At 57.2% G+C, this 26,712-nt stretch overlaps 1 protein-coding gene across 2 annotated transcripts in view; it reads right to left on the minus strand.

The window, feature by feature from the left end:
* Positions 1–2,839: 2,839 nt before the first annotated feature.
* The window catches only part of PARVB (parvin beta), a 90,403-nt gene continuing 66,530 nt past the window's right edge, over positions 2,840–26,712 (minus strand). For both annotated transcript variants that reach the window (XM_045552828.1, XM_045552830.1), the window contains exons 8-13: positions 23,045–23,064; positions 17,620–17,681; positions 15,252–15,320; positions 10,797–10,898; positions 7,949–8,021; positions 2,840–6,016 (exon numbers count right to left, since the gene is read on the minus strand). In XM_045552828.1, coding sequence (XP_045408784.1) covers positions 5,940–6,016; positions 7,949–8,021; positions 10,797–10,898; positions 15,252–15,320; positions 17,620–17,681; positions 23,045–23,064 — 403 coding nt within the window. In that variant the 3' untranslated portion in view covers positions 2,840–5,939. The remainder of the gene's footprint in view (positions 6,017–7,948; positions 8,022–10,796; positions 10,899–15,251; positions 15,321–17,619; positions 17,682–23,044; positions 23,065–26,712) is intronic.

Consider the following 26,712-nt stretch of genomic DNA (forward strand, 5'->3'; position numbering starts at 1 on the left):
TAAAATTAAATTGCAAAGATCATATCACTTTATCTCTAAACACTTCAGAATGTATCTCCTAAAAGCAAGGACATTCTCCTACCTAACACAGTACCAATATGACACCCAAGAAAATTGGCATTGATATAATATTTTCTAACATTTTATCCATATTCAGATTTCCACGAGTGTTCAAAAAAAATGTCTTTTATAGCAGTCTTTTTTTCTCCAAAATTCAATTGGGGATCACATATTACATGTGATTGCATTTGGTTGTTAAGTCTCACGAGAGCCCTTTAGTCTAGAACAATCTTTCATGACATGAATGTTTGCCAGGTCAGCTGTCCTGTAGGATCCAGCCTCTCTGTCATTTCTCAGTCTGCTTCTACTACTGATCTTTCTCCCGGTTGCAGGTCACACTTTTCTGCCAGAAATGCACAACCTGAGTCTAATCATAAGGAAAATGCCATGTTACAAAACATAAAGAAAGACTGAAGAACCACTTCAGACTAGAGGAGCCTGGAGACACATGACAGCTGGTTCAGCTCATGCCCCACACTGCTGTATAAAAGGCATTATTGGGACAACTGGAAAAATATAATTAAGGTCTGTAGATTAGATGATGCTATTGTATCAACGTTATTTCCTGATAATGACACTTGTACTGAGATTATGTAAGAGAATGTCTTAAAGGGGGTAGAATGCATGCAACTTACTCTCAAAGATTCAGGAAAGATATATATCAATCCATAAATGTGTGTATAAAGAAATTATTATATTGAGAGAGAAAAAGAGGCAGAGAGGCAGATAAGATACAAAGTAAGGAGGACAAAGCAAAAATGTTAACATTTATGGGTATCTGGGTAAACACAGAACTCTGTCCTATTCCTGCAACTTTTCAGAGTTTGAAATTATATAAAAATAAAATGTTAAAAGAAAAATGAAGTCCTCCCTTTCATCCTTGTTTAGTATCACTATAAATGCACAGATTTCTAAAAAATTCAATGTGTTACACTCCACTATTCCTTTTGATGCTCAAATTATTGAAAATATGGACACTTGTAGCTCCTATGTCCTGTTGACATGTCCCCGTCATTCTCTGAGCACAGTCAGCCCCCCACATCCTCGGGCTCCACATTTGTGGATTTAACTGACCGTAGATTGAAAATATTTGAAAAAAAAATTGCACCTGTACTGTACATGTACAGAGTTTTTTTCTTACCGTTATTCTCCAAACAATACACTGTAACAACTATTTACTTAGCATTTGCATTGTGTCAGACAGTCTAAGTAATCTAGAAATGATTTAACATGCACGGAGGATGTGTGTAGGTCACAGGCAAATGCTACTCCACTTGCTGTCAGAGACTTGAGCATCCGTGGTTTTGCTACCCACGGGGCTCCTGGATCCAACCCCCAGACACCACGGACGACTACACTTCCTTGCTTTGTGGCACAGTTTCAGGCTCAGCTTGTCAACACATTGTAGGAATTAATTTTGGGGAAAAATCTAGAGCCAATACATCCAGGACACCAGAATCCTGGTACATGTTTTGAAATGCATGCCGGTGTGCACCAAGGGCTACGTGCTTGAATGTGATGTGCACCGTAAAGGCGATGTGGCAGGTGCTGAACCTTGGGTGACCACGTCCCGGCTGACAGAACTAGCCACACGGCCCACCTAAGTCCGAGAGGGCCGGGGAACGGAGGGGTACGAGGTCTTGGCTACAACCCCTCAGGCCCAGGAGGCTTCCCACCCACCTCTTGATGAAGGACTGGCCACGGAACAGGACCAGCGAGAAGACCTCTGGGAGCTTATGCACCACTGCTGGCCTCAAAGAACAAGCACGGGCACCTGAGGGGACAGTGTTTCATCCTCATCGACGTAACAGGTGAGTCCCAGCCAATCAAGGCACAGGTCGAGACAGGTTGGCTCACTGACCTGGCGGTCCACAGCAGGTTCAGTGGACACTTGGGGCCAGATGACCCTTTGCTGTGGGGAGGGGCCTGTCCTGTGCTTGGGAGGATGCTGTACAGCAGCCCGGGCCTCCCCTGCCACGTACCAGGAGCACCTGCCCCCTGAGCTGTGTCCACCCCAGTTGTCTGCACACAGCGCCAAAGACACGAGGGGCAGAGTCAGCCCTGGGTGAGGATGGCTGATTTCGAAGGAGGGGGGTTGAATTTGTGCCTCAGAACCCTGAGCTGGAAGGTTCAGGCTAATTAGCTCACCAGCGGTCACAGTGACAAAGCTGGATCCAAACTCGGGAGTTTCTCCAAAGCCCAGGTTCTTTCCAGCCAGTTTATAATTTTTAGTTTGTTTAAAAATGGGCACTGTTGCCTTTCTCTGCAGGCTGGCCGTCCTGGAATAAGTCGTAAGACCATTTCCTAAAGTTCCATGCACCGAAGCATCCCACGACTTCTGCCCAGAAGGGTTTACGGCAGGGCCAGCATGGAACACAAAAAGGTTAGGCCACCACCTTGGTCACACAGGGGCCCTACCCCACAGTCGAGAGTGGCCTTGCTAGTCTGCATGCAGGGCTTCGAGACTGCACGTCCCTTCCAAAGAGCAAGGAGGAGACCACCGCCCTGCAGGGGCACTTCTTCTGGCCTGTGCCCCTAGCAAGAGTCGCCCTGATCTCTTCCTCATGACTCATCTGTAGTGGTGGCTCTGCCGCCCTCTTTGCCCCGGGGTCCCACCTGGGCACCCACAGCCTCAGCCTCAGCCGCTTCCCTGCGCGACTGGAAGCTCACAGGCAGCCCGGCTGCATGGACTCCCACGGCCCTAGCACCTAGCCCAGGGCTGGCACCGCCAACGACCACGAAAGATAAAAATAGCAGCCAAACAAAGACAGAGGACGGCCCTGTGCTCACGAGTTCTTTATTGGAATAAATAACAGCACATTGTGACACCTCGCAGCATTGCCCAACCACACCTCTTGCTTAGGACGTGCCCGGCTCCCCAGCAGCGCTGGCTTCCTGCCGTCGGTGGGCGGGCCTGGCCGGCAGCATGGCCAGGGTTTTAGTGGCTTTTATTTAGTATCCAGAAATCCAAAATAAACATTGCTTAAAACAATGACAAAGGCAGTAAAATGTCAGCACCCAAAACGGGAGGGGGAAGGGTTCAGTCGCTTTAAAACAAAATTGCTCTTTGTGACATCCAATTAGGACATGGGGCACGGTGGGGCTCTGGGCTCAGTGCTTGCAAAATACTGAGTGGCTGTCAAAGGGGAACCCAAGCTGCAAGTGGACTCCCCAAACCAGCGGGGGGGTCCAGAGACACGTCACACGGAGAAGGACAAACGGCAAATGCTCTGGCCCTGGCCGGACCGTCCACTCAGGCCTTGCAGACCCAAGACCTCCTTGTGCCGCGGCTGCCGGGCTTCGGCCCTCACGGACGGACACAACGATCGTGCCTTCCCTTGGTTCCTATGGGCCAGGGGCCCTCTTCGGAGAAGAACAATTCACTGAAAACGTGGTGTCAGATGGGGACGAAGGGTCCAGAACTTCCCTGAACTAAGAACCCAGGGCCGTGGGTAGGGAGCATCTCACCCCGAGCCTCATGTCCCGTCAACTATCTTCCCGAGCCAGTGGGAACCGAGGACGATTACGGGAGAAGACAGCAGAGCTGACCCCAGCAGAGCTGATCCCAAATTCTGTCTCGGAACTGGCCCTGATGCATCGAGTTTGGATTTGAACCCATCGTGGAGGGAGAAGAATGAGACATGTCAGGCCCAAGAGGGCCCACACCCACACCTCTGAACCAACTGGAAAGAAATTTGGACAAAAAAATCTCATCCAAACAGGGCACCTGTAGCCCCAGCTACTGGGGAGGCTGAGGTGGGAGGATCGCTGGAGCCCAGGAGGTGGAGGCTGCAGTGAGCTGCACTCCAGCCTGGGCGACAGAGAACCCCTCTCCACAAAAAGAGAGATCCCATCCTTTGTTGGAATCACGGCTTTGAACAGTCCCTGTTGCGAAGCAGAGTGCCTGTGTATAGTCCCCCACAGACCTTATTCTTCTCATCGTTTTACTTGAGACACAGAAGGGCATGAAGCTGGCAAGAGGCTGGACTTGAGTTTGCCAGATGGGGGCTGCCAGGGCCACCCTGGGAAACTGAAGCCCCTCCCAGACAAATCTTCTCCTCCCCTTCAACGGCACGGAATGGGCCAGAACTGCCCATTTTGGCTGAAAATCTGCAGCTGTGTTTGTTCCAAATCCTGATCCCCCAGGGACACACGGGCCTCGCTAAGCCCACCTGTGAACAAGGCAGGCAGATCCGACTCCACCGGCTCCAGGTTGCTGTGACTCTGTGCACACAACGAAGACAGCACAGAATGTTCCAGTCCCGGCTATTTTGTCAATGTGGTTCTTTAATGTCACTGCATCCCGCAGGAGAAGCCATAATGCTGTTTTAATTATTTCTTTCCCCTGCTGGGAACCACCTCCACCGAAACGGCTGTCCTGAACCCGTCCCCAGCCTGCAACGCCCGGAACCGAGGGAGAATGTTAAACTGTTTTCTAAAATTTTACAGTTGGCATTCAGTTTAATATTAGCAACTTAGAAGCTCTGATCTACAGCAGGAAGGTGAACATTCGAGATCAGAAAGGCCCTTCTCGCTGCGAAGAACTCAAGAAAGGAGACCCCTTTGCAGTGGGTGCCCCCCAGGGTGGGCGTGGAGCTGGGATGTGGGGGGGGGGTGCGCCGAGACCCGGGAGCCAGCCCAGAACATGCAGCCGACGGGATGCCCATTTCCCCAGAGCCCGGGGAAGGGAGGGGTGAACCGCCATTTCCTTTTATAGGTGGCCTAAAGGGAGACGCCCTCAGGGCTGCAGGACAGTGAGATAAACGCTCCATATCTGTGGGCTGCACTGTCCTCCCCCACCCCCAACTCACGTGCTGAAGTCCTGGCCCCCAGACCCTCAGAATGTGACTGTGTTTGGAGCTAGAGCCTTTACAGAGGTTAATTACGCTTAAATGAGGTCACTGGTGTGGACCCTAATCCAATAGGGCCGGTGTCCCTGTAAGAAGAGGAGAGCATGACACACACAGGCAGAGGGACGACCGTGAAGACCCCGGGAGAAGGCGGCCGTCTGCAAGCCCAGGAGAGAGGCCTCCGGTGCAACCTGCCCTGCCGACACCTGATCTCTGACTTCCAGCCTCGGGATCGTGGGAAACAAACTTCCCCTGTCTGAGCCCCCACTCTGCGGCTCTGTCACGGCAGCCCTAGCAAACCAACACAGCCCCCTCTTTTTTTTTTTTTTAAAGTTTCTAAAAATGCATCCGCTCCCAGACAGGGCCCCTGAGACGGGCGAGTTCTGGCACGAGCTGTCTCAGTAGCACATTGAGAGCCAACTCCACGCCCAGTCCCCTCGGCCGCTCGCTCCTCTCGTGCACCGTGGCAGTTGGGTTGTCCTGGGTCTTGCTCCTTGTGCAAAAGCCAAATTGAAACAATAGGACTGCGGGGTGGACGCTCAGATCACACCTAAAGCCCGAGTTCCTGCGAAGCTGACGGTGCGTTTCTGAACGCCTGTGACCGCTCACTGCGCCAGCGGGCGGAAACAAGGTGGCTCTCAGTCGGCGGAGGGTCGGGATTTGGGCTTTTTTCCTTTTCATCTTTTGGTCAAGGCAGATGACACCTGACTCAGCGTCCGTGGAAGGAGGTGAGGTGAAGCCTCGAAGATGACACTAGTGAAGCCTCGAAGATGACACTAGTGAAGCCTCGAAGATGACACTGGCGTTCAGAACCCTGCATTTCAAAGGCCCTCACCACCGCGAATCACAGGGAAAGGAGTTTCAGAACAACCAAGGAAGAAGAAAAAAAAAAAAACATTAGAAAAGGCAGGGTGGGGGGTGGTGATCACACAGTTGGGAGCAGGAGCCTGGGCACCTCCCCAGAGGGCACAGGCACGGACAGACTCTGTCTTTCTTGCTGGGAAACTGTCCCCCCGGCCTGCTGCTCCGTCACTCGACGTTCTTGTACTTGGTGAACAGGTTGTAAAGAACCCTCAGGGTGGATTTGAGGTCCAAGTTCACCACATCTGCAGAAGGAAACAGAGAGACGATTGGCGGGATGAGAACTCGCCCTCCTGTAAGGGCTGCCGGGCGCTGTGCCCCCCGCCCAGGACGGTGCAGCCCGGAGCGGGCAGTAGGAGAGGGAGGGCATGGCCGCCGGCCGGAGGCGGCCCAGGCGAGGGGCAGCAGCGGTGCCCTCAGAGGCGCGCGGCCTCACGGCGGGTTCGCAGGGAGAGCAGCCAGGCGGCCCGGCCACCGATGGACGCCCCCGCTCAGCAGCCGCCAGGTCTGAACTTGGAGAACTTCGAGGCTTCGAGAGCCTCGCCGAGGAGACAAAACACAACACTCCCAAGGCTCCCCAGACCCCCACCAACCACAGCCACCACGGGGTACCTGCACCCAAGGACAGGAATCCTGTTCTGTGACCCCATGAGCTTCAGCCCAGGGCCAGGCGTCCCTCTGTGCTCTCAAAGCGCCTGCCCCACCCTCCGGCCCCTGTGGGACTCCAGGGAAGGACAAGTCTCTCTCCCAGCAAAGGGGCCGTCCTGGGGCGGTATCTGGGACCTCCACTAGAGGGTACAGGGGTGACCCACCAGGGCCGGGGCCTGGGGAGCCAGGAGCGGGCTCCGGGCGTGAGGCCTGCTCCACCGCGGCTCCCCGGCACGAGGACCCTGGTGAGTCTTTCTGACTGGGGGGAGGGTGTCAGGGAGGCCGTGGGCTCAGCCCCCATTCTCCACATCACCATCATCTCTGTCATCTCTGATTCTTACTCCTTAGCTGGCTGTGAAGGAAGAAGGGAAAGCGCTTCCATCCCTGCAGCAGCACAAAGTCCGAGGCCCGACTGGGACCGGCTCAGAGTCTCCACCGCTTGGCGCCAGCCCAGCGAAGGTGCTAACGAACACAGCAGGGCAGCCTGGCCCCTTGCCTGGGCTGGCCGCAGGCCCCCGGGACATCCGAGGGACCTGCCCCAGAGGCTGCGGAACTCGCTGTGTGCCCTGGGCCGGCCCCTCTGCCTCTGGCCTGGTTCCACTTTCCCACGGCGCTTTCCCTGACGGGCCACCCGGGCCACACCGCAGTGCTCCCTGCCCCATACTGCTGGGCAGGCACGAGCAGGCGCTGCTCTCACGGCCAGGCATGTAGGGCACAGAGCCCTGCTCGCCAGGGCTTCCACTCAGGGGGTGCGGGAAGCATCACAGCCTCCCCCAACTCATACACCACCATGGGGGCGCTCAGGAGGAAAAGTGGGGCTGGGGAGGGGGCCATAGCAAAAGGGGGTGCCCATGGGCACTAAACCAGTGTCTGGGTTCTCTGGGCCCCTCCTGCGTGGCCCAGGGTTTGATGGAGGCCAAGAGATTTCTTCCCACAGGACTTATCAGAGCCTTTAGTGTTCAGCTCTGCCCTGCAGCTCTCCAGCAGGGGCTCACAGGCCCTGCCACACACAGCGCCAGGCCTGACTGCCCCCGAGCACCGAGTGAGAATCCCCCGCCAAGGACCCTGATGCTCCATCGAGTTAGAGAATCCTGGCACAGGTAACATAACATGAGTCAGGCAGGGACAGTGAGGTGACCCCTCACCTTGGCTCCACTGGCCTCCACCCCACAGTTCAGACCACAGAGGTGAACGGGCCAAGTCCCTGCTCCAAGCACTGCCCTTTGCTGAGCACCAGGGAATCTGGAACCCGCCATTCACTAAGCTTCAGTAAACAGCGTTGCCAGCCCGAGTGGCCGCCTGGAGAGGCACCAGTCCCGGGGCCACGTCCTTCAACGTCAAGCGGTTACTGAGGAACCAGCTCCACCGGCCGGGTCCTCCTGGCCCCAGAATGAGAACAAAGAGCTGGGGTCGGTGGAGCCTGGCCATGAGCCACTCGGGGCCTATCCGGGAGGCGACACGTCCAGCCTTCTGGTCACCACTGAGTCCTGGTCTGTGTCCCTCCCAGGGGCCCAGCGTCAGGGCGTTACCTTCGGGGCGAGCCTTGGGCTTCTTGAGGCCTCCGTCCAGCATCAGCTCAAAGGCGAAGGACACATTGTGGACCTGCCGAGGAAGGAGTCCACGCTGGGGTCGAGCTGCTGCCCTCCCCTGGCCGCCTACCACCCACCGCCCGAGGACAGCAAGTGTGGCCCTGACCGAGCCCCTGCCCGCAGACAGAGCAGCTCGGGGGGAGCCCACTAGGCCCCAAGCCCCGTTCCTCCGCAGCTACTCGGCTCGATAGTAACTGGTTTGGAAGCGAGATCTCCCTTCTGCTTTCTTCCTAGTCTGAGGAGATGCCAGCAAGGAAATGACCGCCATCCTGTGCTTGTCACCTCTCAGGGCCATGCCTCCAACCCCAACAACCCATCATGCCTGGCAGAGACGCTCCCCTGCACCCCGGATCCTGCACAGGGCAATGGATGGTAACTGGCTCCTGACAAGGCCGGAGCTCACCCCCCACCTGTGACTGCTGTGGGACTCCCCGAGGCTGGTGGGGACCAGGCCATACACGTCCGTCCCCATTCTGAACCAGCCACACAGGTAGGATGCCCTGAGATCCTTTCTCTCTGCAGTTCAAAGGGTTTTAGAAAACCTGGCCAGGTGACAAAAGAACAGGGCATTCCAGAACCGGAGTGGACTCTCCCTGCCCTGCCCTTGTTGGCTGTGTGGCCTTGGGCTGGTCTCTCAGCCTTTCTGAGATTCCCTTCCTCGTGAGGGAGCAGGCTGTGGAGACAGACGGGAAAGCGCCTGAAACCGCAAAGCCCCTTCTAGTATCTTCTTCCAGGGCTGACCTCCGAGTCTCTGGGACACACTGCAATGCACAGACAGCTGGAGTCTGCAGAGCTCGCAGAATGACAATCGGGGGCGCGAGGTGCTCAGCACAGTGGCCAACACAGAGTGAGACTCAAACGGTCGCTTTAAAACAAAATGCCGTGGTCCTGCCCACAGGATCCTTCTTGTCAGCAAGAAACTACGGTGTCAGCTGCCCGGTCTCAAAAAACAAAAAAAGTCTAATGCAATTGTTTAAAAACAAGTCACCTCCATGCCTGGGGACAGTGGCTCATGATGCACCACGGGTTTTGCCCACTGAACCTCAGTCCCTCCTCCGAGCCACGTGGGGCTGCTGCCTCGCAGCCTCCGCCCACGGGAGACGTTACTGGACGGTGCTGCCACTGTCCCATCTGCGGGCAGTGCCGGGCACACAGGTGCTGGGCCCGGCTAAAGTGGGTCAGTCCTCTACTGCGGGGACCACCCACCTGCCTGGGGGGCGTGAGGACCAGGAGGCAGATTACAAACATCACAGGCGCTAGCCCTATTTGGGGGAGGGAAGAGAAGGCGGGGCTGGGGGCCATGAGGCCGGGGAGAACCAGCGGCATTTCCGAGGACAGAGCGCCAGCTGCCCGCAGACCACGCTGGACCCAAGGCTCTCCTGCACCAGGGCGAAGGGACAAGGGCTGCTGCGTGCTGTACCCTAAAATAGCCTTCCCGTCCTTGCTCCCGTTCAGAGGTGGAGGCGGATGACTCAGGCCTTTTCAGCCTTCGAGGCTGGGGCAGCAGCTGACAAGGACTTTGATCCCCGTTTCAAAGGGAAAAGGACGCCTCTGCCATTTGTACAAGGCCTTGCCTTGGAGAGAAAGCAGTTCTAGATCTCCTGGCTAAACCCACTGTTCTTGCCCCTGTTTTCTTATCAGTTTGAACAAAGAGAAGATATCTCCAAAACAAGGGTTCTGCAGTCAGCGCGTGCAGGCCTGGAAATGCCAACTTCTCCACCGACTTGTCTTGTCATTTCCAGAACAGCAGCTCAGGCCCCCACACTCCCGCCGAGCTCCGCACGGTCCTGCCGGCTCCCTGCGTGCGTGCGCGCTCTCCGTTCAACGTGGGCCCATCGTGCCAAGACCTCTCTCATCTGCTCTGATTCTATCTCAGCGGGCAAGACAGGAACAACACTTGGCTACAAGCACCCCGCCTGCAAGGTGCCAGAAGTGGGCAGATTGATAAACACTGGCCCCATTTGCTGCTGCTTCTCTGGCTGCTGCCACCGGCTTACACTGTCTGCCTCCCTGACTCACGGGTCTAGCACTTTGGGAAAATAAAATGACAGACGCCTGTGAGTCCACAGCAATCCAGCCCGTCCACAGCCAAGTTTCTGACGGCGATGCGCTAAATACCACCACGGCAGGCTTAACTACGGGAGGCCCCGGGCAGGCGGCAGACGGCAAAGACGGTGGCACTGCGGGTGGGCCCAGCCCAGGTCTGAAGGACTGACTCACGCAAGCCTATCTGAGAAACATTCCTAAGAAAACCACCCACAGGAACGGAAAAAAAAAAAAAAAAAAGGGAAAAAATATATATGCACACATAAAATCAAGAAGATGCCCTATTGTTTGAGTAGGGAAAAAACAGACACAAATTCATTGCCCAAGAGTGTGGAGCAGGAAGACACAGGCAACAGAACTACTCCTTGGGACCTTGGGCCACTGCAGAAACAGTGCTCAGGAAGCTCGTGTGACATCAGGGAAAACCAGAGGTGACATCTGTGGCAGAGCAGGGGAAGGGTGTGTAGCTCCAGTGACATTTGACCACGTGTCAAAAACTACATAGTCCCGTGGAAAAGACCCCGAAGAGAACGCACCAAACAAAAACCGGATGTGCCGTGTACTGCCGATGGGTGTCTTATTTCTCCTACCGAGAGTGACATCTAGTTGCAACATCACTCGTGCAAATCTTATTTTTGAAGATTGCAGCTGGGCTGCAGAAGGAGCTGTCGGAATTATTCCCTGCTCCGTGTTTCAACGAGCGTTTCTGGGCCACTACCAAGGACAGAGGCCACGCACGTACCTTCTGATCGAAGCTGTCCGGGGTCAGGTAGAAGTTGTGCAGAGGAACGAAGTAGTCTTCAAGAAGGCCCACGAGCAAGACCAGGTACACGCCATCTGCAAACTGCGGACAGACACTCGGTGACGTTTCTGGGCGTGTGCGGGGCCGGTGAGTACTCTGCACAAACCCAGGGTGGGGGGAGTATTTCAAAGTAAAACGATCCATCCCTCCTTTCCGGCAGGAGGACCTGGAATGCAGGGAAGCACCTGGGGCTGAAGGGGACTCGGCTCCCACCCACACGAAGCAAGAGCAGGGGGCGTGGCCTAACTCACAGGGCTCCGGGAAGGCCCAACATGAGTGTGTGGGGTTGAGCGGCGGCTGCCTGGTTAGGACCGTGGACCTGCAACTGTCCCCCAGCTACTGTCCCTGGGGATGACACTGGCTCCCGTTGCTCAGGGCTCCCTCAGGGATCCGGCGGCCAGCACACAGGGAGCGCTTGGTGGCAGCTGCAGGAGTGACCGCAGGGAGCGGAAGGGACAGGTGGGCCAGCACCACTGCCTTCCAGCAGAGACCTTCAGAGGCCTAGAACTGCTGTCCAATTGGGTAGCCGCAGCCACATGCAGCCATTTAAATTAAAACATTTTTGTTTGAATGTTGCTGATTTATTCTTTTTTATTGTGATTTTTAATACACATAACATGAAATTTGCCACCTGACCATTGCTAAGTGCAGCATTCGGTGGCACCAGGCACATTCACCCTGCTGCGCTGCCGTCAGCACCACCCACCTCCAGAACACCCCGTCCCCCCACGTGGAAATTGCACCCAGCGAACACCGACTCCCCCTGCCCTGCACCCCGTCCCACGTCCTGGCTGTGCATCCGACTCCTCTGGGAGCCCACGTGAGTGGCATCCTACGGCATTTGCCTGTTTCTGTCTGGCTTACATTGATTTTGCTTTTTAATTTATTTTTAATTAATTACATTGAGGTAAAATATACACAACATGAAATTCACCACCTTTGCCACTTTTAGGTGCACAGTTCAGTCATGCTAAACACACTCACTTTGCTACATGACCAATGTCCACAACTCTTAAATTTGAGTTTTCTAAAAAACTAAAATACAAAAGTCAGCTCCTCAGTCACACGGGCCACGTTTCAAGTGCTCCGTAGCCACACGGGGCCCGTGGCTGCCGTGCTGGACAGCACAGCTAGAGGTCACGTCCCTCACGACAGACAGTTCTACTGGTCCGCACTGGTCCAGAAGATTCTCAGGTAGGACAACTGGATAGGTCCGAGGGGCTTCCTGGGACTGGCAATGCGCAGTGAATAGAATGAGAACTTGCAGACGGGAGGGCGTCCTATTAAAACTAACAGCAGCTCCTCAAATGTCCATTGATTATATCTTTAGATGCAAAATCAAAATCACAAGCATCCCATGTTCAAAGCCGTGTCCCCTAGAAGGGGACAGCAGCTAGAAAACCTGAGCTGTAAGGCAACCCCAAGTCGGCCACCATCCTCCAGGGCCCCGCCAGAGCCCAGCCCTGGACCCCACAAGCTGGCAGAGGGTGCACGAGTGACGCCTGGCCTGCCTGCCACACGCCTCAGGCTCAGGCCACATGAAGAAACTACCTTCTTCTCTCTTTAAGGACATCAGAAGGGTTCTTAAAAAACATATATGTGACTCAGCACAGAAACGTAAAGCCGGCAGCGCTCTGGTCCAGTGCACTGGCGTTTCCCCAGAGTGATACTAGCGGGCGCCCAAAGAGACCAGCGATCATGTCTCCAGGGACTCACTCCCAGGGAGCCAGGAGTTGCCGCTTGAGTGAGGACATCGACCCAGGCCACTGCAGGGGAAGTCGGGGCAGCCGTGCTGCTGCACCCACAGGCCGTGACAGCAGGTTCTTGCCTCGGGTCATGGTGTCTTCTCACCCGCCCTGGTACACCGGGATGTGGCAGAGATGGCCACACAGAGAGGAAGGCACAGCAAGGCGGGGCCATGAGAGGGCGAGGGCCGGGCAGAGCACAGAGGCCCACAGCAGGGGACCCAAGACTAGCACTGCCAGCCTCCTGTCAAGCCCTGCCTTCACAGATTTTAACTACTCCTCACGATGTCTCAAGCCCTGCCTTCACAGATTTTAACTACTCCTCACGATGTCTGCTGTCCCCATTGTGGACTTGTGGAGAGAACCTCAGAGAGGCTGAGAAATTCATCCGATACCACAGGGCTAGGGGCTGTCCCCAGGGAAAAACGGTTTTTAAAAGGAGGGAAAATGCACAGACACAGCACACAGGCTAACAGGAATTGAACCTGGGCCTCTCTGACTCCCAGGCCATTAAGAATTTAGTGATTTATAGTCTTTCTAAATGGTATATAGTATTTATAAAAATACCCAAATTCCTTTGCAACAAGAGAAAATAATTCTGTGCATTTCTGTGGCAAGTGGTCTTTTCCGGTGGACCGCGGATTAAAAATACATTGAAGAGTCTGCAGAGTATGACGGCAAAAAAAAGACTGAAGGTATTAAGCAAATAAAGATAAACGCAAATCTGAGTTTAGCGTCCCCGTCCACGACGCTCTGAGATGCGCGGTGGGGACGCTGGTGGGTGCGAGGGAGCGGAGTGTGCACACGCCCCACGGCAGTGCCAGCGCCCCACCGCACCCAGCCTTCCTGGCGATGCAGCCTCTGCTCTGACGACGCCATTTCCAGGCTCTGGCTGGGGAACAGACAGGGCACAAATAGCCGTGTGCCGAGACGCCGACGTGCTGCCACCGACCAGAGCAGAAAACGTCCAGTCATGAAGCTCTGGTTTAACTGGGTCTGGTGCAGCCGTCCAGCAAGGAGACACCCTTCCCAGTAACAGGGACAAGACAGACAGACGAGCAAAAGGACCACACAGAAACACACACACACTCTTTCCTTATCTTATACAAAAAGATGCCCACAATATAGTCAGCAACAAAAACACATTACAAAACGGCTGACAGTATGATCTACTGTCCTTAAAAAAATACATTTATGTACAGAAAATATCTAGAGAAACACACATCTGCCCCTTAACTGTAGCAGGTTGCCTCTGGAGAGTTTGCTAGGACGGGATTATAGCAGAGAAGAAAGGAGAATTTTCACTTTGCACCCAGTGTACTCCTGGACTGTTAACGTATCAAACAGCAAATAATCAGAGGCTAAATGTGCGACATCAGTACACCGCTAAGGATGATAAACGTGTTTGCAAACAATGCACAAATAAATAGACACATTAAAAACGGACTGTTACGCTTTCAAATACAGACCCATGCTGCCCACGATTAGCTGCATAAAACCCTCTGCGCAGTTATCTCTGGCTGATGGGATTACAGATGATTTTTATTTGTTTTGCTTATCTGCATTTTCAGACATTTCTACGATGAACCTGAATTACTTTTTTAATTAGAAAAGCAAATGAGAAAAGTTAAAGAAAGAGAAAGGAATGAACGCAATCGCCTGGGGTTTAAGAAGGATCAGCTGTGCATTACAGGAGCCGCACCGAGAGCCCAAAAGACTCCAAATTCCTGCACCCAGCTAATCCTGGGAAAATTATATTTTGTCTTTAATGCTTGCTGAGTGCTCAAAAACATATTTTCATGAGGCTACCTTAGCTTTGAGTGGGGGCTGGGGGTGAGGAGTTTACTCGATAAACTTACTGCAAAAGAAATATGTTGTATTCGCTCACTGGAGGGACATTTTATGGAGCATTTGCTAGGTTCCAGCCACAGTGCGGGAGCTGCAAGGGAGGGCAGTAGCAGAGGGGACAGAACATTCCAGACCTGAGGGACCTCCCCATGCAAAGGCCCTGTGTTAGGGTGGGCTGGAGCCTTGGAGGGCGCTATGGGTTGAACTGTGTCTCCCAAAAGAGGTGTGTTGGAGTCCTAACCCCCAAACCTGTGCCTGTGACCTGATTTGGAAACAAGGCTTTTACAGGTATAATCAGCTGAGAGTAAGTCATTAGGGTGGGCTCTAATCCAACATGACAGTGTCCTCATAAAAAGAGGAAACTGGGACAGACAGACGTGCACACGAGAAGATGCCGCATGAAGACGGAGGCAGAGATCGGAGGGACGTGTCTACGAGCTGAGCAACAGCAAAGACGGTCAGAAAAACCTCGGAAGCTGGAGGAAGGCCTGAGACAGACTCTCCTTCACAGCCTTGGAAGGAACCAACCCAGCCACAGCCTGGATTTTGGACTCCCGGCCTCTAGAACTGGGAGAACACAAATTTCTGTTGTTTTAGACACTCAGTTTGCAGCTCCTGGACACTAGGACAGAGGGTCTGAGACAGGCCACGGGGGCTGGGCACAGCGCTCTTTCTGGCTGCACAACGGGAGATGAACAGCTTGGTGTCTGCGCTGTTCACAGGCCCCGCCTGGGAGCAAAACGCTGCCTGAAAATAACAGAGGACAAATGACCTTCAAGCGGAAGCTGGATGCACTGCATACCTGGGTCTCCAGCTCCGTCACCTCCAAATTCAGCTTGTTCAGGTGCTTGTTCACAAAGGTGATGAGAGACTGGGAGGACAAAGAGACACAGGCGGCGTCAGTGACGACGTTCAGTCCGTCGGGTGGAGCAGGTCTGGCATGTGCCTGCGTGGCACTGTGAGACGCTCCCACAACCTCCTTTATTTGCTAAAATAAAAAGCCCGTGTTTCAAATGCGATGACCTTACAGCAGCCTTAGTGCCGGCGGCACGGCACCTGCGCCGATCCCGGCTGGAGGAGAAAACACTCGTCTTTGTTCTCCAACCCAGGCGCGCGTGTGCCATGGTTAGCAATCATAGAGGAACGATCCGTGCTCTTAAGAAAGATAAAATTGTCAGGGGAGGAAAATTAAATTTCTAAATGTGTCTTAGATGTAACCCTGAACGGCACACTCAGAAAGTTGAGTGGGAATGGCTGCCCCGATAGATACACCCACTGCATTTTCAGGACATGGGGACAGAGAGCCATCCGGGGCTTTCTCTCGGGCTGCAGGGGTCTTCCAAGCCTCTTACATGTGTACCGAGGGGCACTGGCTTCTCGCTGCCCGTTTAAAACCTGCCACCTGTAACCTGTTGGCAATCAAGCCTAACTTTAATGGCAACTCAATACCACCCACCCCCCAAGGTGATATGATTTCTTACTCATTCTACCCAAGTTTATGTCCTCCTATATGCCAGGCATGTGCTTGGTGCTGGGGACACAAAGATTGCGAGAGCCCCTCCCTCCCTGAAGAGCCCACGGTGTAACTCTCTGTGAACACGGTGGGAACGACAGCAGGGGACATGGCACTGCGGGAAGCGCTCGCTGCAGGGAGGTCTCCTGGGCACACGGCACGGCAGAGGGACATCTGAGCTGGGCCCACGCGTGGGCTGGGGGAGCTGGGCGTGGGCCGAGTGGGCAGCCAGGCACATCTAGAACCCTCTGTGGGGAGGGGAGGGGAGGGCGTTAGGAGTGGGTGGTCCGAGGAGAGACCTGCAGAGGTGGCCGGGGGCTGTGGAGGGGCAGGCCAGAGGGCAGAAGCCGTCAGCAGATAACAGGGTTTTGTCTTGTTCCCTGCTGGTGGCCCCACCCCCCAAAAGGTGTCTTTCCAAAAAGTGAATCAACATCATTACGTACTGAAAGATGAAAGCCACATCATGTCCAGCGCTATCAGTGACCCTGTACTGCACACGAGCCCTGGCACAGACAGGACCCCAGCTGATCCTCACAGCGCCCGTAAGGCGCAGGTACTGTCTGTGTCTCCACCTGACAGATGGGGAAACTGAGGCTGGTACACAGCTGGTGAGGGAGCTGGATTAGATTCATCCACGGGACTGATTCTGTCAGGATCCCTGGGGTCAGATGTGACAGGGGAGGGTGGGGGACTCTGAGGCTCCAAGTATGTCACGCGTGACCTGAGGACTCCAACACGGCTCCATCCCAGAAGGACCATTACCGTGGTTCCAACAGCCTTTTGCAAAATGCTTGCAAGATCTAACGACCTCATTATCTGAGCCTGAACTGCTTTCCAAAAGTGGGTTCCATGGGAACGCATGTGTTCGACCCCCAGAGTAAGAGATAAATCCCGCCTTCAACAAACCAGTTTGGGAAACACCTCCTACCACACCCCCTCGTGGAGGGGCACACAGCAAGCTCTCACACGTCCTGCACTAAGAAACCCGTCTGGGGAGGCTGCCTGCACTCCCTTCCCTGGGCCATGGGCAGAAACAAGTGCGCCTTGGACGCCACAGCGGAGAAACACGCATCCGCCCCGCTGTGGCCTCCCCGAATGGGACGTCCGCAAGCCCCCTGTGCAGAGGGTGGAAACAAGTCCTCCCGCAGGACCCCCGGGAGCTGGTCGCTCCCGGCCCCGGCTCCGGAGCCTGGGTTCCCGCATCCTTCTGCACCCACACGTTGACCAGCAGCCGCCTGGGCCGGTAATGCCCCGTCCTCTGTCTGGAGCCCAAATCCAGGGACAGGACAGTTCTGCCACCCGGCCTGCCTGTGTACCCGGCAGGCTGCCGATGCAGCTTCATGGTAATGAGGCCGGCACGCCGGCAGGTTGACACGCGGAAACACATTTCCACGTTGAGAAATGGCCTCGAGTCAGAATGAACTGCTGCTCGGTAATTCACTTAACAGCAGTGAAGGGGTGGGCAGGGGATGCCCGGGGAGCAGAGATGTTGAGTTAAAAGGCGCTAATTTTATGCACTGTAGTTAGGTTTTTGACTGTAATTACATTTCAATCCATGTGGCAAACATTTCAGAGACTCCAAACACTTCCCCACCTCCTTCCCAGCAGGCGCCGAGCTGCCAGGGAGCCGGAGCCAGAGGACAGCACCACCACTTACCTTCTTCACCACGCTGAGCTTATCCGGGGCGTGGTCAAACAGCGTGTCGAAGGCGTCCCGCTCTGAGGACATGCAAAGAGAGAAGGTTTATGGAGGCACCCGGCACTGTCCCGATCCCCGGCCGTCCAGGGACCTGCCAGCTCCTGACCCCTTGGGACGTCCGGCCTCAACACGCACGCCTGCCTGGAATCCTTTCAGTTCCTGCCAGGGCTGAGGCTGCCTCTCACGGCACGTCCGGGCAAAGCCAAGGAGGCTAGCACGCTTCGAACAATACAATAAAAGCTCGGGCTGGACGCTGCTGAGGTTCCTTTTCACTCGGTTTTTAGCTTTTCATATGAAATACGTGATGGCAGCTGCACGTCTGCCCTGGCCACCTCCTAGGACTTAGGCATCCTGAATTCTCCCTGTTCCCAGGCTGCTCGTCCACCAGCAAATCTTGTCCGTGAATCCCACGACTCCCGCCCCCGCCGCCCCTCACCTGGGAGCAGCTTGAGCCCCTGCTCACCCATCCTCCCCAGCAGGCAGAGGAGCCCTTTGCAGTGCAGCCTGGATCCTTTCTTCCCCGTCTCCCCACCTCCAGCCCAACCGAAACTCTCCAACCCTATGGGCTCCCCCAGCTCAGTGCCAACCTCCTGTACAACCACCCTCCCCGACTTCAGCCCCCCCCAGCCCTCCAGCTGCTCCTGCTCATGCCAGACATGTGCCGCCTCAGGGCCTTTGCACCTGCTGCCCACACTGCTTGGCTTCCTTCGGGTTGTTCTCGGACCTCACCTCCTCCGAGAGGCACCTGCCCCCACTGTTGTCCTCCTACCCGGGTGCACTTTTTGCATAGTACTTGTCACTATGTGAAATGACATCTCTCTATGCAACTGCTGGACCGTCACCCCTCATGGCTGGGACTGCTGTCCCGCTTCTTCCCTGCCCTGTCTCTGACTCCTAGAACGGCAAAGGGTCGGCAGAGGGTGCTCTGAACAAATGCTCCAGAATCTGTCCACAGCAGTCCTCCCGGGGGCGTCCACCTCCACAGGGGTGTCCTCAGGGATGGGTAGCTCACCTCTCCCTGCTGCCCATCTTCCTTCTTCCAGTGAGCCCTGGCCTGCTCCAGCTGCCATGCAGGCACCCTCCAGATTAACAAGGAATAACACATCCCCTCTCCAATCCGAGGCCCTGAAGGCTCCCCGTGGAGGAGGAGGGCTGGGGCGGACTGGGGCAGGTGCCTGGTTCTAGCCTGAGCTGACCGCTACCATGGGGGTGGTCACATGGAGGCACATGGGACAGAGACTGCTGCAGCCTGGACCCCAATCAGAGGGCTCAGGTCTCCAGGATGGAGCCAGAGATGTGGCACCAGGGCATGTGGAAGGGACCTAGGGCCCCTGGCCCCCTGTCCTTGAGATTCCTGGGGCAGCGTGTGCTCAGAGACCTGCAGAGAGGCCCTGTCACCAGCCAAGGTTTGGGCCCAAACCCCAACACAGAGCCCTGGGGGACTGGGGAGCCCCCCCTGACAGGGTGGGGTCGGGTAGAAAGACTTTCCCACCTCTCTAGGGGTGGCCCAGGGACGTAGCCAGTCTGAAGGAGGGGGAAGCAGGGAGAAAAGGGAACAGAAGGCCATTGCTGGGCCCAAGTAAGCCAGAGACCCCCACCAGGAAGCTTCCTGGCCCTTCCATGCCCCCAAAAGAAAGTGCTTGGTGCCCAAGGGCCAGGACCCCATGAGGCAGTGCACACCCCCAGCCCAGCCCAAGTGGCCCTTCCTTGGCCTTGGGTGGGGGTGGGGGGAAGGGGTGAGAAACAACGAGGAAGGGAGAGAAGGAAAGTGTGTGTGTGCATGTGTGCGTGTTTGAGGGGGAGGGGAAGGAAGCTTCCTTCACCTAAATAAACCGACGCTGACCAGAATGCGCCCTCCTGACACATGCCAGCTTTGCTAACGCGGCGGCTGTGAATTATTTTTATAGTCATCTAAGTCAGACTATTTCAATAAGACAGTCTGCCAAGGGGCCAGGAAAAAAGCTACATCTTTACAGAGCAATACGCGAACTTTAAATGCAGCATAAGAAAAACCCCAGGAGCAGAAGAGCGCTTGACGTCAGCCGGGGTATATTTAGCTGGGCCACCGCTGGGCTGGCGGAGTCGTGCCAAGCAGGGAGGCCGCGCTCACCTGCACCCGGGGCACCGGAGCACTGTCACTCGGCCCACACAGCCGGGAGGGGCCGGGGGCTCTGGCCACAGAACCCGGGCAAGCCTTTCCTGCACCCCTATGGTGGGCTCAGCCTTGGGAAGGAAAATAGATCCAGGTTCAAATCCCGGTTGCTTGACTTAAAATCTAGTGACTTTGGGCAAATGCTTCTCTGCAAATCCACTTCGTCCCCGAGCGTGGGAGCACCGACGGGAGCACCGACCGCCCGAGCCCACCACCGGTGCAGGAACTAGCAAGGCGGTGCATGAGGGACAAGCCCGCTCCTGGCAGCTCCCTCCCGAAGGGCCCCCTGACCCGACTTCTCTGTAGGCTCTAGGGCCAGCCAGAGATAAACAAGGAGCAGCTCCACTCTCTCTCGGGAAGGGCCCAGGCTGGGGAGGAGGCCCGGGGAGGGGTAAACTGTGTGGCACAACCGGGAAGTGCCGGAAAAGAGAAGCCCAGGGAAGGACCAAACCAACCAGAGTGTGCCAGCATTTGCCCAAGTTCAACCCACAAGAATGCTCAGCTTGGGTTTGAGTCAACATATTTTAAATTGGAAGATTTGTCCAAAGTCCTGAACATCTGGCTTCCCTTGAGGAACAGTGGGCCTCGGCGCCCACCTGGCCTCAGCAAGCTGCCCTGGGGTGGGGTGCAGGCTCGCTGGGGTGCCCCAGGGGCAGCCGCCATTTATCATTTTATAATCTAGCTGCTTTCCTCTCGTGTTATCGGCCTGGTCCCTGCAGGCACCTGAGTCTGGAGCCCACCGACCAAGGGCTGGGGGACCCTGCAGTTTGAGCGGCGCTTGCTGGGGTGGGAAGAGGGCGGGCTTTCTAGGCAGAGGGGACAGAAGGCACAAAGGGAGGTGCAAGAAAGCCAGGAGCAGGCTCAGGAGCTGGCTGCCCCTGCACCCAGGGGGTGAGGAAGGTGCGGAACCAGGGGTAGTGAGAGCAAACTGGAGTTTCTAGAACAAGCTCTATTGGCAGCAACGGGAGAGCCATGAAGGGGAGAGGCAGGAGGGGATGAGGAAAGTGTGTCCTCCCCTGCTTCCCCCTCCCACCTCGGGAAGGGGCTCTGGGCCAGCGAAGCTGGGGAGGGGGCAGGGCCGCCTGCAGAGAGGAGAGGCAACCAGCAAACCCGTTGCCATGGAGACCAGGCTGCAACCTCCCCAGCTCCCCTGAGACTCGTTTCCACGGAGAGGAAAGCCTCCTCGCCCACCTCGGCCAGGACAGCAATGCGGCCAGGAGGGGCCGGGGGTGCCCGTTCCCCCAGTGGGACAGGGGGGGACAGAGCAGAGCCCTGTCCCTCCCTGGCTCAGAGTGCTCAGGGGTGAAACCCAGGCCCAGGACATAGCTCCCAGCAAAGCCCAGACTTTCGCCAAGGAGGGTCTGCCTGGTGCTCTGGGGGCTCCTGGAACGTCTGGGATCTGCCGCAGGCAGACCCTGGCCCGGGACTAGCTGCTTTGGGGGACACACGCCAGGGAAGAGACGGCTCCCGCCGTCGAGGTGTCTCGGCCAAGTCCTGGCACGGTACGGGGGCTGGAAGGGGTGAGTGACACGGACAGGAGCCACAAGACGTGCCGCTGCTGCCCGGGTGAGGGCCCGGGCCAGAAGCCCTGCCGGGCCCGAGGGTGCCGGTCTGGGTAACCAGGAGACTTCAGAGCTTGCGTCAGCAGCAGCGGCAAAGCCGGGGGCGGAACTAATTGCCCGTCACTGACTAATGGCCTGTTTGCGTTTTATAAGCTCAGTCCCCAGCCAGCCTTCTGCTCCCTTGGGCCCAGGTGCTGCACACAGCTCGAGGCTCACGTGTCCCCAAGCGAACTGAACTGAGTCTCTTTAGATTTCCCTAAACCCCCAACGAGACCTGAACCAAACACACAGGTGACAACTGCACAGAAAACCAGAGATGGCCCCAAACCACTCTGGGGTCCCACGCTCTTGTCATCTTCACACCTAGGAGGATCTGAGCCTCCTCCGTGCAGAAAGGACGAAAGGCGGTCACAGAGGGGAGCCCTGCACCCCTAAGCCGGGCCCCCACCTAGACACAGGGCGGGGGGATGCCCCGCACAGGCATCCTTACCGCAGTTGCTTCCTCAGCAGCTGTGAACAGGAGGCTGCCCTTTCCTCTTCCTCTGTTTGTTTTTTAATAATAAAGACATTAAAAGGGGCTGAATTGCTCCTTAAGAAAATATATCGTGAAAGCCCGTGAATTTTCCCAGCACAGCTTAAGATCTACTAAAGAAAGCTTAGGGACACAAAATGACTGCATTTTCTCAACTCAAGACCTGCAGAACTTGGGCCATAACCGTTCTCTGTATGTGACAACAGTGGTGTGCTGTCAGCCCTGTGGGGTCACAGAGCCCCACGCCAAGCCGACCCCTCCTCACCCTGTGGGACTCAGGGCAGGCGGCACCCCACCCAGAGGACCCCGCAGCTCGGGCTGGCAGGGGAACTTCTACCTGGTTTCCACTTTTCCTTCTAACAGCGGCTCTCCCCTCCCTGCTCATGGGGAACACAGCATTGGGGGGCTCGCGTGCGTTCTGTTTCGTGACACTCCCACAGCAGGGAGCCCGGCCCAGGCTGACAGCCAGGGGCTTCCACCTGCTGAGATGAACACGGGGTCCCAGGCTTCATCTGGGGGAAGGGTGGAGAGGGAATCATCACCCCCTCTTCGGGAACAGTCCCTGAACACCCCACTTAAGGAGGGCCAGGCCAGGCTGAGCAGGGCTCATGTGTGCTCAGGGTCCCTCAGCTGCCCTGCCAGGCAGAGCCCTTCACGCTCCCATTTCACAGATGAGGGGCAGAGAGGTGAAGAGGCAGGCCAAAGGTCACCCGCCGGGACCTCTGCTGCAGCTGCCTGACTCTAAAAAGTCTGCTAAACCGGTGATTTTCAGGTAGGAAATACATGCATGACGTCCATCCCACAAGGAACGTCTCTCCCGGCTGGTCCTGCCCCGTGTTTGGGCTGACCCCGCCTCCCTCCCGCCCCAGTCCCCAACAGCAGGAGCAGGTGCCACATCCCAGGCACACCCCGCTCCTCCGCTGCCCACCCAGCCTCCCACCCTGCTCTTCCTAGCGCCACCCAGCCCCCGCGGCTCTGAGAAACCAACCCACGTTCCCCAGGATTCCAGCACTGCTGGGCGCAGCAAGACCCACCGGACTCCCTCCCCCTGCACACGTCAACACCGGGGCTTCCCGGGGCAGCCCCAACACGCCTCAGCCCCCCACCGCCACAACCACCAGCCCCGGTGTTACTCACCGAACCGGCCCATCATCATCCTGCAAACAAGAACACAGAGAGTCGTCAGCGGCCGCTCGGACATGGCTGAACACGCGCGGGAGGATGGTGGGGCGCGCTAGCAATGCCGGTCGCTGATTATGAACGAGAGGTGCTTGTGTGGGTTATTAACGTTTGCACGAGATCAGCAGCAAATCGCTGTGTGCACAGGAACCAGCCCTTTAATGCCATTTGGAGAAGAGGCACTTGGATCCCGAGAGCGGTTAATGCAGACAGGTCTCCCGGCAGCCGCGGAACCGCGGACCTCAAACACGGGGCCGCAGACTGGCCAGGCGTCACGTTCCAGCGAGGAAACACGACGCGCTTTCAGGGACTCGTGAACCTAAAGGATCCTAAAGGAGCCGCAGGCCAGGCCCGGGTTTCTGGCAGGTGGCAGCACAAGGGACACAACAACTAGCTTGTCCTTAAACTGCCCAGAGCCTGAGCGCACAGTTCCTTCCGCGCTGCCTTCCCCTGAGCGCACAGTTCCTTCCGCGCTGCCTTCCCCTGAGCGCACAGTTCCTTCCACGCGCTGCCTTCCCCTGAGCGCACAGTTCCTTCCACGCGCTGCCTTCCCCTGAGCGCACAGTTCCTTCCGCGCTGCCTTCCCCTGAGCGCACAGTTCCTTCCACGCGCTGCCTTCCCCTGAGCGCACAGTTCCTTCCACGCGCTGCCTTCCCCTGAGCGCACAGTTCCTTCCGCGCTGCCTTCCCCTGAGCGCACAGTTCCTTCCACGCGCTGCCTTCCCCTGAGCGCACAGTTCCTTCCGCGCTGCCTTCCCCTGAGCGCACAGTTCCTTCCACGCGCTGCCTTCCCCTGAGCGCACAGTTCCTTCCGCGCTGCCTTCCCCTGAGCGCACAGTTCCTTCCACGCGCTGCCTTCCCCTGAGCGCACAGTTCCTTCCACGCGCTGCCTTCCCCTGGGGGCACAGTTCCTTCCGCGCTGCCTTCCCCTGAGCGCACAGTTCCTTCCGCGCTGCCTTCCCCTGAGCGCACAGTTCCTTCCGCGCTGCCTTCCCCTGAGCGCACAGTTCCTTCCGCGCTGCCTTCCCCTGAGCGCACAGTTCCTTCCACGCGCTGCCTTCCCCTGAGCGCACAGTTCCTTCCACGCGCTGCCTTCCCCTGAGCGCACAGTTCCTTCCGCGCTGCCTTCCCCTGAGCGCACAGTTCCTTCCACGCGCTGCCTTCCCCTGGGGGCACAGTTCCTTCCGCGCTGCCTTCCCCTGAGCGCACAGTTCCTTCCGCGCTGCCTTCCCCTGAGCGCACAGTTCCTTCCGCGCTGCCTTCCCCTGAGCGCACAGTTCCTTCCGCGCTGCCTTCCCCTGAGCGCACAGTTCCTTCCACGCGCTGCCTTCCCCTGAGCGCACAGTTCCTTCCACGCGCTGCCTTCCCCTGAGCGCACAGTTCCTTCCGCGCTGCCTTCCCCTGAGCGCACAGTTCCTTCCACGCGCTGCCTTCCCCTGAGCGCACAGTTCCTTCCGCGCTGCCTTCCCCTGAGCGCACAGTTCCTTCCACGCTGCCTTCCCCTGAGCGCACAGTTCCTTCCGCGCTGCCTTCCCCTGAGCGCACAGTTCCTTCCACGCGCTGCCTTCCCCTGAGCGCACAGTTCCTTCCACGCGCTGCCTTCCCCTGAGCGCACAGTTCCTTCCGCGCTGCCTTCCCCTGAGCGCACAGTTCCTTCCGCGCTGCCTTCCCCTGAGCGCACAGTTCCTTCCACGCGCTGCCTTCCCCTGAGCGCACAGTTCCTTCCACGCGCTGCCTTCCCCTGAGCGCACAGTTCCTTCCGCGCTGCCTTCCCCTGAGCGCACAGTTCCTTCCGCGCTGCCTTCCCCTGAGCGCACAGTTCCTTCCACGCGCTGCCTTCCCCTGAGCGCACAGTTCCTTCCACGCGCTGCCTTCCCCTGAGCGCACAGTTCCTTCCACGCGCTGCCTTCCCCTGAGCGCACAGTTCCTTCCACGCGCTGCCTTCCCCTGAGCGCACAGTTCCTTCCACGCGCTGCCTTCCCCTGAGCGCACAGTTCCTTCCACGCTGCCTTCCCCTGAGCGCACAGTTCCTTCCACGCTGCCTTCCCCTGAGCGCACAGTTCCTTCCACGCGCTGCCTTCCCCTGAGCGCACAGTTCCTTCCACGCGCTGCCTTCCCCTGAGCGCACAGTTCCTTCCACGCGCTGCCTTCCCCTGAGCGCACAGTTCCTTCCACGCTGCCTTCCCCTGAGCGCACAGTTCCTTCCACGCTGCCTTCCCCTGAGCGCACAGTTCCTTCCACGCGCTGCCTTCCCCTGAGCGCACAGTTCCTTCCGCGCTGCCTTCCCCTGAGCGCACAGTTCCTTCCACGCGCTGCCTTCCCCTGAGCGCACAGTTCCTTCCGCGCGCTGCCTTCCCCTGAGCGCACAGTTCCTTCCGCGCTGCCTTCCCCTGAGCGCACAGTTCCTTCCGCGCTGCCTTCCCCTGAGCGCACAGTTCCTTCCGCGCTGCCTTCCCCTGAGCGCACAGTTCCTTCCACGCGCTGCCTTCCCCTGAGCGCACAGTTCCTTCCACGCGCTGCCTTCCCCTGAGCGCACAGTTCCTTCCGCGCTGCCTTCCCCTGAGCGCACAGTTCCTTCCGCGCTGCCTTCCCCTGAGCGCACAGTTCCTTCCACGCGCTGCCTTCCCCTGAGCGCACAGTTCCTTCCACGCGCTGCCTTCCCCTGAGCGCACAGTTCCTTCCACGCGCTGCCTTCCCCTGAGCGCACAGTTCCTTCCACGCGCTGCCTTCCCCTGAGCGCACAGTTCCTTCCACGCGCTGCCTTCCCCTGAGCGCACAGTTCCTTCCACGCTGCCTTCCCCTGAGCGCACAGTTCCTTCCACGCTGCCTTCCCCTGAGCGCACAGTTCCTTCCACGCTGCCTTCCCCTGAGCGCACAGTTCCTTCCACGCGCTGCCTTCCCCTGAGCGCACAGTTCCTTCCGCGCTGCCTTCCCCTGAGCGCACAGTTCCTTCCACGCTGCCTTCCCCTGAGCACACAGTTCCTTCCACGCTGCCTTCCCCTGAGCGCACAGTTCCTTCCACGCTGCCTTCCCGAGAGGCCGGGAGAGCTGGATTTCATCCCCAGATCCCTCCGGGACGAGTTCTGTGGCTCCATCCTATTCAACAAACACTACCTGGAGCCCCCACTATGTGCAGGCTCTGGAGATACAGAAATTAATACCCTGTGGCCCCTGCCCCCGGGACGCCTGGTGGTGAGAGAGACGCAGAAGCCAGTATTTCAATGCGGACTATGTGTGCTGAGACACTACGGGAACCAACAGGAAGCCAAGCTCTCCTGGCTTGGCAAACTGGAGGGCTTCCTGGAGGAGGTGACCTCACTCACAGCTGCCTCTAGAAAGCGAAACAGGAACACTGAGACTAGACAGGAGGTGGCGATGACACCTTAAGAAGCTGAATGGGGATCTTTGGGCGGTAAGTGGTTCTCAGTAGACACTCGATGATTCAGAGGCTCCAGCAGATCCTCTGCGGCCACAGGAGGGAAAGGGACAGGAGACAGCAATCGGGACTCGGGAGACCAGGATGGTGGGATGAGCCAAGAGGACTGACCTGGGGCATCAGCCTGGAGGTCGCCGCCAGCCTCTCCCCGACCCCAGCCAGCAGAGTGACGCCCACTCAGAGCTGGAAAA

The sequence above is a fragment of the Lemur catta genome, chromosome 6 (genome assembly GCF_020740605.2).
Source record: "Lemur catta isolate mLemCat1 chromosome 6, mLemCat1.pri, whole genome shotgun sequence".
NCBI classification, from domain to species: Eukaryota; Metazoa; Chordata; class Mammalia; order Primates; family Lemuridae; genus Lemur; species Lemur catta.